An 18,409-nucleotide genomic window follows, 5' to 3' on the forward strand; every position below is an offset into this window, starting at 1 on the left:
CTCGCCCTGGGCTGCGTGGGTCAGCCTCACAGTGGCCGTGAGCGCCACCCACAGACAGCATCTCCTCGTCTGACGCTGGGACTTGTGCCATGTTCTCTAGGAGCAGTTACAGTTTCTGTCGGAGACATGAATCACACAGGGTGTCTGCTGGACAATGAAAAGATAATATCCATACAGACTCTCTGTTTTTCTTTAGAAGCATGTTATTCTCCTGAGTTTTCAAGACAGTTCCGAATGTGCTTTCTCAAATTTAATAGCTTTTGTTAACAAAAATCATGAACAAAAAGTAAACTATTTTTATATAATATATAAATAAAATTATAATACTGGTATTGGTTAAGATAATAAAAATTCTACTCTCTTCTATTTCGTTATTGTACATAAAGCCTTTATTAGATCTTCCTCAATTTATCTCTGAAGTACATCTGGAGCTTAAAAATAAAAAAGGGAGAAGGTTCAGTTATTAGCATTCGATCAACCATCTGGGAGATGATTTATACAACTTAAATTATTGCTCCCGATATATCAATGCCTATAGAAAAAAATGCCCCAAAAATTTAAGGAAAATATAAAACTATGATGGAAACTACTTGGGACTGAATGTGTTGTGTTGTGGTATAATTTACCTGTTTCTAAATCTGTGATCTACTTGGGGTTTGAACCACAGCCTTAGTTGCAATCACAACAAGATAAATGAGCTGACTGGTCCAGGGTAGAACATTATCATCATTAATGGCTTTTTTTAAATTAAATTTTGAGTCTAGAAGAACTTCTTAACAGTTGCAGCATGTGTTCATAGATTTGAAAAATATCCCTTTACACCAAGGATTGGATAAAAGTTCAAATCATTTTCTAATCTAAAAAAAGTCACAAAATGATTATTTTTGTCATCTCCCGTTATTAAATAGTCAATGTGGATATTTGCTAGCAAACTGTCTTCCCACAATTTGAAAAGGAGCACTTTTTTTTTTTTTTAAAAAAAATAGCAATTCGTTTCTTACTTAAAGTTTGAAAGGTAGGGCCAAACTCCAATCCTGTACAGGCCTGTGGGAGTTCTCCCCAGGGTTCCCATCCTATGCAATCTGATAATAATAGATCACTCATTCTTGTTTATTTTAAGACCTCTCCCAGCAAGTTGGGGTTCACGACATAAATGCACTTCGATAAAGCTATCGTGAACAGAGAATGCAACTGCAAATAGAGCACATTATTAAAGAAATTCGTTTATGGTCCTGTGAATATAAAAGAGCAAGTCAGATGGTTATCTCAGATGTCATCCAACATCCAGGACTGCAACAATGTTCTAGCTACGGTATTAAAATAGAAAAACCTTTGCAGAGCGTTAACCTATCATTACACAGAGTAAATGGCATGGCACTGCCACCTAATTAGCAGTGTGGCTTGCATCTCTAAAATGGAATTAGCACAACTGCTCCTTTTTTATTATTAGTTTGTGTTTCCAGAAAGGTATGACCTTATCTGCATGGGTCTGTTCATTTATGCCCATCTACAAAGGATTTAATTATATTCTTTTAGTTCTCTACACTAAGGAAATTGAAAACTGCCACTTCAAAATTAAAAATGTAAAGGAAATTAGTGAGCAGATTATTTATGCCACCACCCTTCTTTTTTCACCGATAAAGAATGGAAACATGTTTAAATACATAAGGCATAAAATTTTCAGAGAAGAAAATTCTAGGCAAGGAGATTATTACTAGTTGTCTTTTTCTCTTTCCCACGTGTATTCTGCAAGTTTCTCTCGTTGTCTTGGGCAGAACTAGTCAAGGGGAAAATGTATCACTACTATAAAATTCCTGAAAGTTTTATCACATCAGAGTCAGCAGCCAGAAAATATCAACTTACATCTGAGGAAGGTGATCCCAGAACGATGCCGAACCCCACAACGTGGCTGTCCTCCGTGGAGGCGCGCTCGGCTGCTTGGGGCCCGGACTGCTCCGAGGCCACAGCTGTTTTCTTCTCCATTTCTGACACGCTGGGCTTCTGTTTCACAGTAAGAGGTTCAACAGTCTTTGGGGGAACTTTTTTCTTTTTATTTCTCTTGCGTGAGACAGCAGTTCGCTGGGAGCATATAAGGGAAATTGGGGGTTGTTGTCTGTTTTGAGTTCCAACTGTGAACAATAAACAAAAATATGGTACAGGCACTTGTGTCTAACTTAGGGAAAGTTACCCCCGGTCTATCTCTGTGATCTACGAACCGAAACTGTAGTGCGGCTCACTCAAGGATGAAACACACCAAAGAAATCTCCCAGGGGACCTAAAGGCTTCCACACGCAGCCTCAGAGCACTTTAAAGTCCTAAAGGCAGAAAAACACCCAGGACAAAACTTTGCTCCAAATGCCGAGAATCATCACGGTGCCTCGCTGCTGCTGGGTTCCACTTGGGGGAAGGATGACCAGCTCTGAGAAGACACTGAGTGTCACTCCACTCATGCGACATTTTTAAATAAATGAGAACTTGGGAATTTAAATTTAGGTCCATGCTTTCTGGTAGGCCCATTGCGGGAATATTCCTACTGTCATCTGGGGTAAAACTGATCGCCTGCTAACAATCTACAGGTGCCAAGACTGACAAAGACGAGATGGTGATCATTTGGTCAAGACTGATTCAAAGAAGCAGTTGGGAAGGATTCTGTAACAGGGACCCGTAAGCACTGAGAAAAGTCTGTTAGTTAGTCGAGACCAGTAACCCCTTTTTCACCAAACAAATATTCCACACAACTATCTGCAGAGCACCCTGCTACCTGCTTTCAGATCAGACCACTTCTCTAGACCTCAGTTTTACACAGTTGAAAAATACAAACAATACCGTTCTGTGCAAATCAGTAGGATCTAGAAACAGTCTGAGTTCCAAAGATGAAAAGCGCAGTACAAGCATCAAGTTACTCAGACTAAATATATATTTAAATCCAGGATGGTAAATACAGTTTTCACAGGTGCACTCTGAGAAGTAATGTTTGTAACCATTAAAAACACCGATGGAAAGCGTGACTGGAAGCTAGGGCATCATTATTTAAATCCTCACGTATTAATACGGCTTCCTAAATACGACCACAGGACATACCTGCTTTTTAACAGGAACGGACCTATAAGTCAAGTGAAAACTAAAGGTCTTTAAATGCACATAAACATGGATCACTTTTACTTACTTCCTATCAGTCTGAAAATAAAGAAAACTTACACTTTTGATCCTTATGTTTCTGGCTGCAGACTGGAAATCGAGTCATCAGTACTAGGGACAAACATGGCTGCACTACATAAGAACACAGAGAAGGTTTTAAACCAGTAATTTGCCTGGGGCCCTGGCTCTTCACCTTGGCTGCACATCAGAATCACGCTGGAGCTTAAAAAAACCCTCTGATGCCTTAGCTCCTTAGCTCCAGCCCAGAGGAAGGGAACCGGCATCTCCAGGGCTGGGGCCAGGGCCTCAGCACGGTGCAGCCAGAGCTGAGAGCTTCTCCCTGTCTGCGTCCCCAGAGTTAAAGGGTCCACGAAGCAATGATCGTGACGATCTAGGCCAAAGGCCCCTCTAAGCCTCATGATTCTAAATTAAAAGTGAAAATGTTTTTTGGTTTCAAGAACACAGGGACTGTCTTAAGTTTTTCTTCTCCTTTTGTAAATCTAGACATGGCCCTGGCCTCTGGCATCCGGATCTTAACGCTGGATTGTATTCCTTGTCTTCTTAAAATAAAGGTGAAACTTTCGAAATGTAATTTAAATCTAAGTCTTTAGGCAATAAACCTTAAGTAAATCTGCCCGCAAGACACAAATTTTTTAAGTTTAAGAAAATTAAAGGAGAGCAATTTATTCGGTTTATCCTTTCTGCCAGCCCACAGCTTTGGAATCATTTACCTCCCTAATCTGCAAAGGTTCAGAAAAGAAAACATGGTGACAAAGTGGCATTTACTTAATAGATTCTAAAAGGGCTTCAGTCAGGGATTTAAATGGTTGCGATTTGTAGTTTGCCATTTCAGGAGTAAGGAGCTTAGGTGACAAAATAAATCATTACAATTTCATATGCATATTTCCTTAAGTGCTAAAACATTCTTCCTCTGAGAAAAGAATCCATGTATAATAAAGTAACCTTTTCTTCTGAGCTCCTTATTTAGGAGATGTTCACCTTTGCCGGGTTATAAGAACACAGGTTATCGTGGAGGAACAAGTGAGTCCAGCGCTTACTGACTTGAGCAAAACGCTTATTGTTTCCTTGGGATAAAACCAAATTCAGTACTTAAAAAGCTGCTGCTTTTCAGAAAGTTACTTCAATGTGATCTTGGGTGACTGACACATTTAAGTATGAAGCTTTCTATATCAAAATCACATCGCTGAATATTAAAATTTTACTAGAATTCACTGAATGGCACCAGAACAGTTCCTGCATGATGATCTTCCTGGATCCCATCACAATAACAGGTGGGAAAGCCAGGCCTGCCACGCTGTGCGGTCACCTTTCCTGCCTGACACTGAGATCAAAGAGCAGCTTCCCCTGACAGAATGGAAGCCTTAATGAAATGATTTATTATTTCTTGTACCTGTCACAGAAAAACTGTTTCCCCCCCATTGTGAAGATTAGAAAATAGTCGCTATAATGAAGGCCTAGACTTCCGACTTCCACGGAACGTTCCAAGGTCTTTAGGCAACACTACTGAAATAGCTCACGTTTGCATGAAGCCTTACGAAGTTTGTCTACACTTACTATCTCGTTCTCTTTTGAAAACAACTTCCTGAGTTAGATATGAATACTCAATTTACAGATGAGAAATTGGAGGCTCAGAGAAGTCCCACAGCTATAAGAAGAGACCCTGGGTGTCCAATCCCAAACTGCAAGCTCACTGCTCTTCTGTCCAACTCGCCTACTGGTAGCGAGAACACAAGGGGAGTCACGTAAACCAAGAAGACAGAATGGGAGGCATCTCTGAGCTTCTGTAACCTGGATGGGGAGAGAGCCCCAAGCGGAGCCTGGGGCTCAGCATTTCCCGTCTGCTTAGGTCCCTGAACATCTTCAGCAGTGAAGGCCGGGGCTTCCTAAAGGACTCCTCCACGTGTCATTGTTCCCAAATTTAATTAACTGGCATTTGTGAAGTGCCAGAAGATCACGGGATGAAGTATACTGAGTACCTGCATGTAAGTACATGAGTTGTAGTAGTATCAATAAAAAATCTGTTTGACTTGCTAAAGGAAAAATGGGTTATAGGAAAAGCTAAGAGAATGGATACTTGAAGAGGCAGAGCAAGACAGCAAGGTGGGAATAACACTATAATAAAAGCACAACGAACATCCCAACTGAAGACGTCAGATATGCATTAAAACTCAAAGGACTCGTTCTGAGGCCTGATCCTTGTACCTGCTTGAATTTGCATTAATTTCCTCATGGTCTTGAGTTCTTGGAGAATGGCCTGCAGCGTTGACTGGCAGTTACAAGTGCAGCAGTTTGATCCAACTGATGAATTCACCACTGGAAGTTCTCCTGAGCACGGAAGAAAAGAATGACATACTCCAAACAACCAAAAAAAAAAAAAAAAAAAAAGTATAAAGAGGGGGAAAAAAAAAGACAGTGTCTTGACAGGATTTTGAAGCATGTGCAATTACGATGAAGCTGTGCCTAAGGAAAATGTACCCAATAATTTTCGAAACCTAAATTATGGAGTCCAACTTTATCCAATTATCCAGGCTCCTGTGCTGTGAGGTGCACATGGTGGCCCGGTGGCGGAGCCTGCGTGAACCCGTGCGCACAGTGGGCTGGCATAGCAGGCGTCCGTGTCGTCAGACCGGTTCATCTCAGATAACACCACCATTGAAATTCACTCTAAACACACTCTCGCTCGTTTGCACAAAAAACTAGCTCTAAGAACAGACTTACAAAAAAAGAAACATTGGTAGCTGTGTATGAGAGATCATATCAAGAATTGTCTAACTATTAAAAATAGTGAAGCTTCCAGAATACTCTCTGGGTGTGGCTGTCTGGGGTGGGAGGCGCAGAGGAGTAGGCCGAGGAGGACGGATTGTAACCTGCTGGCTCAGCGGATGCTGCCGGGTGGGCTTCGCTCAAACTGCGCTGAAGGAAATTCTCCTCCATCATTGTCTCCGGCCCCGTTTCCTACATCTCCCTCACCACAGCCTCTTTCTCACAGTTTCAATTTAATAAAACTATCCTATTCTGTCTCCCTTGTATGTAAACAAACATCTTCCTGTTGTCCCTGGAATTAAATGGAACATTTGGCAGCTTGCTCTTGGAATGGGGCTCCCTCCAGCGCCACGTCCGTCCCCACGGCTGTAAAAGGAGCGGCCTGGTGCTCTCGTAGGGGAGCAAGGTGAGTTCTACGGTTTAGTTCCAATTATATGCTTTACTACACATTAAATATAACTTAAGTCCCATAATATGCATTATTTGGGAATACTACAAAAAAATGCACCACAGCAAAACCATGAAATACATAAACATAACTTAATGCCTGCAGCAGTATAATTGTTTACATTCAAAATTGTAGCAAACCAAGATGTTACAACTTTAAAATTGCAAAAAATGCCAACGGAATACCTGAGTAGTCACGGTCATCCATGATGCGTTTCTATTGAAAGTATATGACCAATATCTGTTTTCAAACTGATATGGGGGAGATTACGTTTGTAACTTTTATTACCATTAATAACATTTTCCAAAGTAAATCCACCATCCTTGCTGTATACTGGAAAATAGAATGCTGTTTACCCAACTTATCGATGTGGGGTTTACTAACTTTATACATACCTAAGGGTATTTTATTTCTCTTAGTGGTAGTAGAGTTAGGAAGGTCTTATAGAATATTCCTAGTCACCATTCTAAGTACATCTTTATCATTTTTGAAGGACAAAACCAACCCTTTTCAGCTCATTATAAATCATTTTCTGATTTTAAAGAGGACTGACTTTTTATTTTTATGGAGGAGTCTCTAAAGAGCCATCTTCCTCTACCCTGGAAGCAAGCCAGCATGTCAACTTGATATTGGCTTATGTAATCTTGAGAGAAAGAGAAGACACCTGTACATCTCTGGGGTCCCGAGCTATCTCACTGGTGTCTCGGGGTGGCTTTCCATGCCTCTGAAATGGCTATTGTAAATTGTGTTTTTTTTTTTTTTTTTTAAATCAAAACAGTTCTCTTTTTCTTGAAGGATATCATGAAATGAAAATGAATGAAAAAAATCCTTAACTTTTCAAGGAAACTGAAAATGCCTTCCTACGTTTTTCTTGTTCTCTTTGTGAAAACTATAGATCTGCACATCTATACATAACTTATAGAACAAGTAACATCCAATGGAAAACTAATATGAATAGAAGGAGCATCAATTTTTTTCCCTTAAGCTGTGAAAAAAGTTGTCATTTGATTTTTTTCTTAACAATTAGGAAATTTAAATTAAAGACACTTTAAAGGAGTATTTTTCAGTGCAAATGAAGCCAGTTATAAAATATGGATCATTTGCTCAGTACGGGAACAGAAGGCTGAAGCCACAGTGTGGGGGTTGGATACTGGGTTATCAGCTTTTACCTACGAGACTCCTGCGATAATGAGAAAAGCCAAGAAACAGGCAAGAGGGTATATTAACAACTCACCATATGACCAGGAAGCTTCTTTTAATGGCAACAGGGACCTCTTTCTGCCCTAATGTTCAGCCTTTTGTGACAATAATATCTGTATGTAGGTAAATGATAGCTTTAACTTCTTAAAGGGCTGGAATCTCTACTAAGAAATCTTCACTGATAATATCGAAACCTCCCCCAATCTCCATTCTGTTTTTCTTATACTCTTCAACGTTTTCCTTTATGTTTTCCCTGCCTTTTAAAATAACTCACTGAAGGCAGGTGACTGGAGGAGGGTTTTGGCTGGGCCAGGTGGCTCACACCTGTAATCCCAGCACTTTGGGAGTCCGAGGTGGGAGGACTACTTGAGGCCAGGAGTTCCAGACCAGCCTGGGCAACATAGCAAGACCCTCATCTCTACAAAAAATAGAAAAATTAGCCAGGTGTGGTGGTGTGCACCTGTAGTCTCAGCTACTCAGGAGGCGGAGGCAGGACGATCCCCTGAGCCTAGGAATTGGAGGTTGCAGTGAGCTGTGATCATGCCACTGCACTCCAGTCTGGGTGACAGAGTGAGACCCTGTCTCACAAACACACACACAAAAATAGGGGAGCATTTAATAAATTCAATTCAGAGAACATAATGAATATTTAGAAATAAAACATGCCAGTATAACCCCCCACGAGGGCATTCTGAATGTCTGATAACAACCATACCGTTGGAGCTCGCAGAGGGGTGGGGCTGGCTCTGGAAGGTTCTAGAACGGGTGCCGTACTGCCCTGAGAACTGCCCGCTTTGGGGCGGTAGCTCATTCCACGCACCACGTGTAGACGGGTGGAGGCTCGGTGGGGCCTCAGTGGACGAGTTCAGACGTGGGGGCCAGACTAAGTCCACGTCCTGGGGCTCTTCTTTTAATTTCTCTCCTTCTTTGCCAACTCGCTGATATATCCTCCCAGCACTGTCATTCAGCAATCTTCTCATTCCTGTAATTTGTTTTTTAATTTCCATGCTTTCATCTCCTAATGGAAAAAGGGCCAGAATTAGCACTGTAAATTAGCAAAAGAGAAAAATAGTCCACTACTTAAAAAAAAAAAAAGAAAGAAAAAAAATTAAAAAGTCCACCCTTCTCTGGAAATGAGAAAGATCACTGATTCTCTAAAGGTAAATAATCCATAAAAATCAAAGCAGGAAAACTGGCTATGTTCTGAAGAAACCAATCATATTCCTGGTGCATGTCATTGTAATCTCTTTCCGGTCAAGTTCTCTTATGATAAAAGACGTTTCCTCAGTGTGTGTCAACAGGGATAAACTTTAAATTCCCCCTTTGGAGGTGTTTTCTGAGCTTGGGTGTCATAAGAAAACAGGCTGAGATGGAAGACCAAGGATGGGACTGTGATGCTGAACTCCTCTTCTCTGATCTGCCTCGGCCACCCCCTCGCCACAGAAACCCAGGCCAGGCAGGCTGGGCTTGTCAGCCTCAGTAGGCAGCGGGGAAAGACAAGGAAGAACGCATGAGATTCTCGGGGACTTGGGGCCTTTTGGGAGTGAGCTGGGTGGCATACCAGCAAGATGGAGTGAGCTGGGTGGCATACCAGCAAGATGGCACACTGTTGCAGGAGGTATCACCTTCACAAAGGATGACAGAAGAGACAGAGAGGTACCAAGTGTCAGCGTGGCAAGCAAGGAGGGCTTTGTCTTTCTAGTGCTCTGACTCAACCACGTCAGCCTGGTGATTTCCAGGGGTTCCTGCCCACTCCAGGTGACTGGCTGCAAAAGCACCAGAGGGGCAGAAGTACAGCCTCCCCGCCCGCCCTCCTCCCAGGCCCAACTCACCACCCCGGACCCGCCCACACCAAACCCACTGCCACCTCCTCTGCAGCCTAACTACGCAACCACGTGCAAGAGGAAAGAGACTGTTTCTAAATCCCACCTCACCTACACTGACTTCTTTTTTTAAGATTCTTTTTCCCTCAGGGGATTTTTTTAAACCCCTGCACTAGGGGTACTTAATAAATATTACTTAAAGATGACTATAAAATTGTGCAGATAGAAAATATTTTCTATTAACAACAATATTAGAGGATGTTAATACCTATCAGGAGCTATTTCAAACATGCTCTCTTCTTAACTGTGCATCAGCCACTATCTACTCAAAGATCAAGAGAAGTGGATTTTTTTCTTCTAGCCAAGCGGTTAAAGTAAAAGTCTCAGGCCAGAGTATATAGACACACTCATGCAGTCACTCTCCTAAATGCCTGAAATTTAGACTATGAGAAAAAGAGGCCAACAGAAAGTATCTATTAGGAAAAATACAGCCCCTACAAATGAATACGGCACATTTAATATAATGATGTTTTAATGCACTTAAGATCATAATAACCCAGATTTCCATTTAGAACTGGTAATTGCACAATAACCTAGGTATTTTGTGTTATCTAGATATCTAGCTTATTAATTATATACATATTACAATACTAAATGGGGAAATTTATATACTATTTTGAGATAAGTATCTCCAATTTTTAAAAATGCTAATAAAAATATTAATTTGGTCTTCAATATTGAACATGGGTAAACATGGAAATAACACAGATTTCCACATTTATAATACTGCTGTGTGTTGACATATGCTTGACAGAAGCATTTTAATTTGCAATAAAACTACTTCTACTTTAAACACCTGTTAAAATTACAATATAGAAACAATAAATCATATTCCAGATTTTATGAGAATGAATGACCAATCACGATTTAGATAACACAGAGTCGGCACAATTTACAACTTCCTCGAGGTGTGTATGGAACGGGGTGTGTCTGGAAGAGCTCCCAGAGGAATTGAGAAAGATAAACCCACAGGCAAATGTGGTGTTAATTTCAGCATCCAGACATGTAACTTTCCTGGCTAGTTAACAGCACAATTCTGCCAAGAGGAAGCATCGTTCCTGTGCCATTTCCACCCTCGACCCTCTCGATGAGGCTGGTCAGGCTACACCAAAGTCTGCACACAGACTGGTCTCCACTGGCACAGGCTGGTGGCCGCCCGCCTCGGGGCTCCCTGGAAAGAGCCACCACAGCCAGGCCACGCGGGAGCAAGCACCCTGCTGGTTCCTGAGTCAGCGCCAACTTGGTTCTCCACCTAAGCAGGGCATATCCCAGGAAAAGGGACGCATCTCTTGTCAAAGGTTCCACTTCTGCTCTGCAGATAGAATTCTATGATAAAGTGCCATCATTAGGAAAAGGAAAAAGTCACAAGGATTCTGGACCCTTCTAAGGGCAAATCTGCTTTGCCATGACCTTAGTTTCAGAGTTCCAGAACTTAGGTCTATAAACATTAGAAGACTGAAAATATTACACAACTTGAATTGTGCTTAACTTTGTATTTTCCAGTTGACAACCAGAATCCCACGCTGCAGGTGGAGATGAGGAAAGAAGGTGACAGGTGTAAGGGAGGTGGCTGCCCCACGATGCTCAAAAACACGCCTTCCACAGGCAAAACAAAAGCCAAACAAAAGAATAGCCAACCACAAAACTGGGACCTGGGGGGCAAACGGGGGAGAAACGGTGCCGAGAAGGAAGACGGCAGAAGGCCAGGGGCGGGTCTGGCTGACCTCACGTGGAAGAGCGCTCACGGCCCGCCTCACTGCGGGGCATCTGAAGCACAGAAAATATGGAAGTTGCAATCACTGCAGAAGAAGTCTGCTCAGAGAGGAGGGTTGAGAGAAGGTGAGGAGGTTTCTCAGGAGCAGTCTCTGGGTTCACACTGAGTCTGGCGCTTCCTTCACCGCCAGCCGCAGGATTAGCGAGGGGCTCACCCAAGGTGCCGCCTGGGTGGAGGAGGTGCTGGGGCTCCATTCCACAGAGCACACAGGCTCCCTTGCACCTCTGGGACAGCGGGAGCAGAGGACAGTGGCGTCAGCTACAGACGGCAGAGGCCCCGACTGCAGATGTGGGCACGGTGCAGGGATGGCTAAGCGGGTACCCTGGAGGCCGGGACTCACTTCTCAACTGCACTGACTTGCTAGTAGGCGTCACACAGGTCACTGGATATTCAGACTTCGGTTTCCTGAACTGTACGGGGCGGGGGGAGAACCTGTGCCTCAAGGCCACACGTGGCCCTGCAGATCCCCAAGTGCGGCCCCTCGACCGAGTCCAAACTTCACAGAACAAATCCCTTTATTATTATAAAAAGATCTGCTCTGTAACATTTGGATTCAGTCAAAAGGCCCCACTCAAGGATCCAGAGGGCCATATGTGGCCCCAAGGCTGCAGGTTCCCCGGCGCGTGAGAGGGCGGGCCGCTTCTGTCACAGGGGACAGAACAAAAACCGTGGAAAGTATGAGAATGACACTGGGAGCATTGGCTGACTTCTATTTGTCTTTCCAGTTCTAATCAGTCAGTGTCTCCTCCACACATAGACACCAGGAAAACGAAGCTCTTGGGAGCAATTCCTGATTTCTCTCTAAGCCTATGTATGTCCTCACTTATGCTCAACTTCAAGAGGCTGAAGCTTTTTAGGAAAAACAAATAAAAAGGAATCTTACTAAAATGGGTCCATGCCAGGCGGCTGCCTTATTGGTAAAATAACCTTAACTGAAACCCCCTTGAGAGTTTAGCAGCTATACTTCTTGGACAAGGTCTAAAAAAGACTGCAGACTGAATTCTCCCCCTCACTGAATTTCAGGGCTCTACTAGATCACTTTCCTTTACATAAAACATTTATGTGATACACGGTCTTGCAGGAGCTGATAAATACGAGGGTGACACAGAAGTCACCATGCAGGGTCTCCTTTAACTTGGCCAGGAGAGAAGGACGCACTTCACAGAACATGACAGTGTTAAGCAGGACAAAGGAAAAAAGACGATGACATACACGCACACAGAGAGAGTGCAGTGAAATAATTTTACGTTGCCTTGGGATCCACTTTAAATATAAGCTGGACTTTCGCAGTCCAGAAGTGGGACTCGGCCAGCCCTGACACAGTCTCCAGCTCTACATTTCTACATCCCCCAGGCCCAGTTCCCCAATATGGACGATCCAGACATCTGCTTTACACAACCGCTCCCTGGGGACCACTTCCCCACGGGACAGCCTGTGTGACTGGCCCGCTGGCTCTCACACCCCGAGTGGGCTGTACACATATGCCACAGTGACCACCTCTTGGTCACCATGTGGCCTCCCGGATCTTGTGCCTGCTTGCTGTAAAACAGGGAAACCTGTTTGCGTAACACCCTGGACCCAATAGCGGCACCAGCCCTCAGGTCCCTCTTTCTCTCTCCCTGCCTGTGCTCTCTGACCTGTGTGTGCGTGGCCTCCAGGTACACGTGCGGACCTCCCTTCACCCCTCCGGTCTGTAAGTACTCAAAACTCTAAACCTTTCACACTGTGGTTGTGTCATTGGTGCCCATAATCCAATAAGGCCACCCTGGAGGGTCCCCCGCATGTGGATCTCTGCCTGAGCTCTTCTGTCCTGGCCTCCAGGGGCTGCTAAGGACGATAGTTACCAGCTAAGTTAGTAATGAAGCTCCAAGAATTTCATTCAAAACAGAGTGGGCAGCGCGCAAATATCGTATGTCCATCGATTAATATGTATGGCCTTCTAGTTGTGAAAACTCATGAAGAACAGTCGCCACATCTGTGCTCTACAAATGAACTAGTGCTGATGTACAGTCGGCATTCCATAATCCTTTTAGTAATTGAAAGAAATGGCTTATCAAAAACCAAATGAAGGCCAGTAGAATTAAACGCAACACTAAACAAATAATATAAGAAAGAGTGAAAAGATACCAGAAATAAATTATTCAACAACCATTTATCAAGCACTTCTTAAGCCTCAGAGACACAAGGATCACTGGGTACAAACTGAAAGGTCCCCTCCCTCCCCACAAATCTCTCAACATCTTTTTACCAAATCCCTTTATACGATTTGTTGCTCTGAAAACTGGTCCTGATTTCCCCCGGCTTATTAACCCCTACCTCTTTTAACTGTGTGCCCAGAACTCCCGTTAGCAAATTGCCTCACTGTTCATGCAGGGCACTTTCTCCTTCCTGGCTAGAGCTGAAACCGGCTCTTCCCTGCGTGTCCTGCTTTCCTGCAGCCCCTGCAGGAAAATTATCCATTCTTCATTCCATGGCGGGGGAAGAGCCGACTTGGCTTTCTTCTGGCTCCCCAAACAGATCACAGTCAGCCATGACCTCAGCAAGTGAGCTAGAACCAAAGGCATCTGAAGTGGACCCTGCTCCCAGAGGACCTGCGGGTGGCACCTCATTCCAGACCCTTATTAACACATAGATGTCATGAAGGTCCTGACTTGCAGCCCACAGGGACAACGGGCATATCTACCAGGGACAAGCAAGACTGGGATTCTAGCTCAGCAAAACACGGTCTGAAAAGCAGTATCTGTGGAACAGAGCAATGGTCTTCCAAGAGAGCCCTTTTTGTCACATGCAATCTTAAGTGGAACCCCAAACGTAAAGGAGGGCAGAGCTCTGAAGAGTGTGCCAGGGCCGAGATTCCTGCAGGAGTAGCTGGGGGACATTCAAGAGCTGCAGGGACCCCACACAATAGAGCCTGATGCCACTGAGAAGGAGAGAGGCAAAAGATGGCCACCGAGTCCTCTAGCTGGTTGAACCAAACACTGTGATAAGGAGCATCTAGACGTGTCTGAGCCCCTGCTACACTGAGAACCACAGGTGGAAGATTGTAAAGCGGCCCAATCTATACCTGACACTTGCACCTAAAGGACAAAGTTCCTCCCAGAGCTATTTAGATATTATCAGATGCATCCATCCATTTAATAAATATTGATCATACTACCAATAAGTATGAGACACTGTGGGACCAAAAGAAAAGAAATATAACACACAATCACTTTGCTTCAGGAGTTTCCGGTCTAGCCTGGGACACGAAGAGGGCACAAGCGGCTGAGAGTGCAGTGGCTCACGTCTAAGAAGGGGCAGGCGTGGCTGGAACGGGACAGCCACAGCCAGGGAGGGAAGGGGCACCTTCGAATCACGGCCGGAGGTGTGAAGCCGGAACAGGTGCCAACAGGGAATGCCATGGACCTGAGTTGGAAAATAGGCCTTGAGAGAAAAAAGGGCAGAAAGGGATTGAAACGGGTATTAAGGACCAAAAGGAGCAAAGAAATACCAGGAAATGAAGCAAGGAACAGCTGTTCGAAACGGGCCAGCACGCTGTCTCTCAAGCTTTCCCCCTAAAGAACCCTGAAAGGCAAAGGAGAATAACTACCCACGAGAGGCTGGGGGCAAAGTCCTAGGAGGGGAATAAGGAACAAGCCATTTTCTTTGATGTCCTTATGTTTTACCTTAAAAGTATATGTGAATATTAAACTATACTCTCCTTGTTTCTGTGTTTGATTTTAAAACAATTATCTACCCACCGAGATGTTCAGCTTCCTACAGATCCTGAACAACACAGGGTACCCAGAGTGACACACCTGCCTGTTGGAAAAGCACAGACCGTGGAGGGTGTCCGGGCCATCATGGGGGTGAGGCTGGTGTCCTACGTCAGGCTTGTACGTGTCGCCCGCTATACTTCCTAGGAATACACCTACAGTGTCCGTGATTCAACAGACAAAACCAAGGTGATACATGATAAATGCCTTAGAAATTGTGTGACAAGTGTCTCAGACATGAAGGAGGGGAAGTGATCGTTCTAAACTGTAAGGACTCCAGCTGGCTTCATGAAGATGGGGACACTCGAGGAGTTCAGTAAAAGATGCCAGTGTCCCACAGGCACTTTAGGAGGACAAAGCTGAAGGCAGAGAAAGACGAAGAGGGCAGTGGCGAGTAAGCTAACTCAGCTGGAGTTAAGGTGAACGGGGCAAAGTCAAAAACGAAAGGACCTCGATGCTCTGACTTCATCCTAAAAGTGACAGGAACTCAACGAAGGTTTTCATGAGTGTGATGTGACACAGTTAGAACTACCCAACTAATTCAAAGAGTTTGTCTACCTACCTCTCCCCCAAATGTTCTTACAGCATGGAAACCAAAGTTTTATTTTATAGTAAGCACAGCACGGGTGCCCTGAGTCATGGCATCTATCACTAAAGTGACTAGGTTTGAAACCACCTTCACGTAATGTTCTAGAACAATCAAGTTAAAATCCCAAATACATGGAGGAGGTCTTACAGATCAACAAAGAAGACAACAAATACTAACAATGGAAAAACAGGCAAAGGACACAAACATGTAATTGACAAGAGGAAAAAAAAATATTTTAAATCTCTTATCTCCCTAATAATTAAGGTAATGAAAAGTAATATTACTTCATATTAGACTCTTAAAACTCATTTTTGGTGAAGGTATGCAGTTACAGCCACACTCATATGCTGTTGGTGGAGATGTAATTTGGCAAAACCTTCTGGAGTAGAATTTGACAATTCCACTTACGGAAATTTATCCTACAGAAATATTCCAACAAGTACCTGTGCATATTCCCCACGGCATCGTTTTATTGAGGAAACAGTGGAAACAATGCAAACATTTATCAACAGAGCATTAGATGAATTATGGTGTATCAGCAGGATGAAGTTATGGTATGTCATTTCTTATCTGTAAAGAGTAAAATAGACCCTTACATATTTGGAAGTATGTGCAAGACAAACCACGACTCAGGAAGGCTGAGATCATGATTATCTCATTCACTACCGATAAGCAGGGCCTAAGTCTGCATGGTTCAAACTGGGCACTCAGTGGGAGTGAAATAAACAAAGATTCAGTTACGTGAAAAAAGCTGCAACATATCACATAGCGTAATTCCATTTTCTTCTTTTGTAATACACACACACACACACACACACACACACATTGCACACATGCCTCTACTGTTAACAGTGGGTCATCACTGGAAAGTGTGACTGGGACGGGATCTTTTGCTTTTTACTTTACATCTTGTTTTCAAATTAAATTTTAACTTTAAGAATGGTTTTGAAATGCATATGTATTACTTTTTTGAAGGAAAATTAATCTAGAAGAATTATTTACACTCTTTTCCCTGTGGTATTCTAAAGCCAAGTACAAGGCAACTGGTAGTGGCAGCTCTGAACATAAAAACGTCTTGATGAAGTTGGGCAGGAATAACCAACAGGCAGCCAGAGACAGCAGCAAAAGAAAGTCATGAAAGGAGGCGCTGGGGTACGGCATGGTTTGCAACTCCTGCAATATTTGCCTGAGATCACTTTCTCTTGAAATGCATTACAAGCCATGAATTTTTTTAATAGGAATATGGATATATGTAGGGGAAAGAGTTTAAGCTACCACTTATGGCCCTCTGGCAAGCACTCTGCCTACATTTAATCCTGTGAACAAGCTGAGCGGTTCTCAGGAGGAAACAGAGACTGTGAGGTTAGAGATCTGCACAGGATGTATCCGGCTCCTGGGTCCATGTGCTTCACTGCTCTACTAAACTGCTCAAGGAACGAGCTGAATGGCAGAGGGGACTCCCCTTGGGAGACAACCAAGCTGGTGGTCCAGGGAGCTGTCACCACATGACACGGGTGCTGTTGGGACTAGCCAGCACCTTACCACCTAGGTATGTTAGCACACGTGGTAGGAACAAGGAAATCACTGGATTAAACCATCTGTATGGATCCTGACTTAGCTGCCCCAAATGAAGAAGAATGAGGCTCAGCTATTTCCTTTTAAATTGGAAACTTGTACTCGGGAGGCCGAGGCAGGAGGATCGCTTGAGCCTAGGAGTTCAAGGCTACAGTGAGCTAGGATCATGCCTGTGAATAGCCACTGCACTCCAGCCTGGGCAACACAGCAAGACTCTGTCTCTTAAAGAAAAAAAAAAACAACACAGTTTGGAAATGTGGCTCACCTGAATCCTGCTAGTTCTATAAAAGCCCAAGATTAAAACTTCAGACAAGTAGACTAAGAATTTATATGTGTTCATGATTCTATGAAACATATAACTAGAGTCCTCAAAGGCTGACAATACACAGAGGAAAAGTATAACAAGATCGTAGATTAAGAGCTACTGCTGAATTCCTACAGTAATATAACCAAAATCTTGCCTTCATTCAGCAAGAGATAAAATGTTCATAATTTACTTTTTGGAAAGAGACACCCTTCTCAATATAATTTGAAATGCTGATCCTCTGTTCTACTGTACAGAAAACTTCTAACAGAGTCCTGATACAGACATTCAAATCTCCCCCCTTCCTGAGATGTTAATTTACATATCTACATCATGGATCAGGTAAGTAAGAACATGATTAAGTACTGGCTATATTACATTTTCTCAGTCATTTAAATTTTTAAAATATTATGAGTTAACATGATATCATTTTTAATGTAAATAATATTAATGACAATGAAAAATGGATCGCATTTGCAATGCCTTTTTCTTCCAAGGAGCTCAAGGAACCTGGATAACTTTGGGCCCAACGGCACCTGGAGAGTGGCATCCTTCCCTGAATGAGGCTAGTGGGACTTCTCTAGGGCTAAGGCAACAGTAGCTTAAATCAGCGGCTTTTGAACTTTCCTGACCATTATTAACAAGAAGAAATACATTTTCCATGATGGCCCAGAACAGACACTCAGATATGTATACCGTGCACATGACTGCAACAGAAGTCTCACAAATTTATCTTTCCTGAATGCAATGCACTCTGATATTTTCTATTTTTTTCTTCTTCTTAGTGCTATTGTTATAGTTAATACTGGTGACAGTGCACTAAACTGATATCATGACCCACTTTTAAGGCACAACTACCGGTGTGCAAAACACTACCTTCAATGCCCATGTTTTTGGGGACACTGGCCTAGGCAGTCTTCTAGCCCTCTGCACTCTTTTCTAGACCCACCAATCTCTCT

The 18,409-nt window shown here is 43.3% G+C and overlaps 1 protein-coding gene across 7 annotated transcripts in view; it reads right to left on the bottom strand.

The window, feature by feature from the left end:
• The window catches only part of BEND7 (BEN domain containing 7), a 73,263-nt gene that overhangs the window by 40,691 nt on the left and 14,163 nt on the right, over positions 1-18,409 (bottom strand). For all 7 annotated transcript variants that reach the window (XM_069458732.1, XM_069458729.1, XM_069458728.1 and 4 more), the window contains 3 exons: positions 8,286-8,588; positions 5,362-5,484; positions 1,864-2,129 (listed from right to left, as the gene is read on the bottom strand). In XM_069458732.1, coding sequence (XP_069314833.1) covers positions 1,864-2,129; positions 5,362-5,484; positions 8,286-8,588 — 692 coding nt within the window. The remainder of the gene's footprint in view (positions 1-1,863; positions 2,130-5,361; positions 5,485-8,285; positions 8,589-18,409) is intronic.

Source organism: Eulemur rufifrons, chromosome 25, assembly GCF_041146395.1.
Source record: "Eulemur rufifrons isolate Redbay chromosome 25, OSU_ERuf_1, whole genome shotgun sequence".
In the NCBI taxonomy this organism is placed as follows: Eukaryota; Metazoa; Chordata; class Mammalia; order Primates; family Lemuridae; genus Eulemur; species Eulemur rufifrons.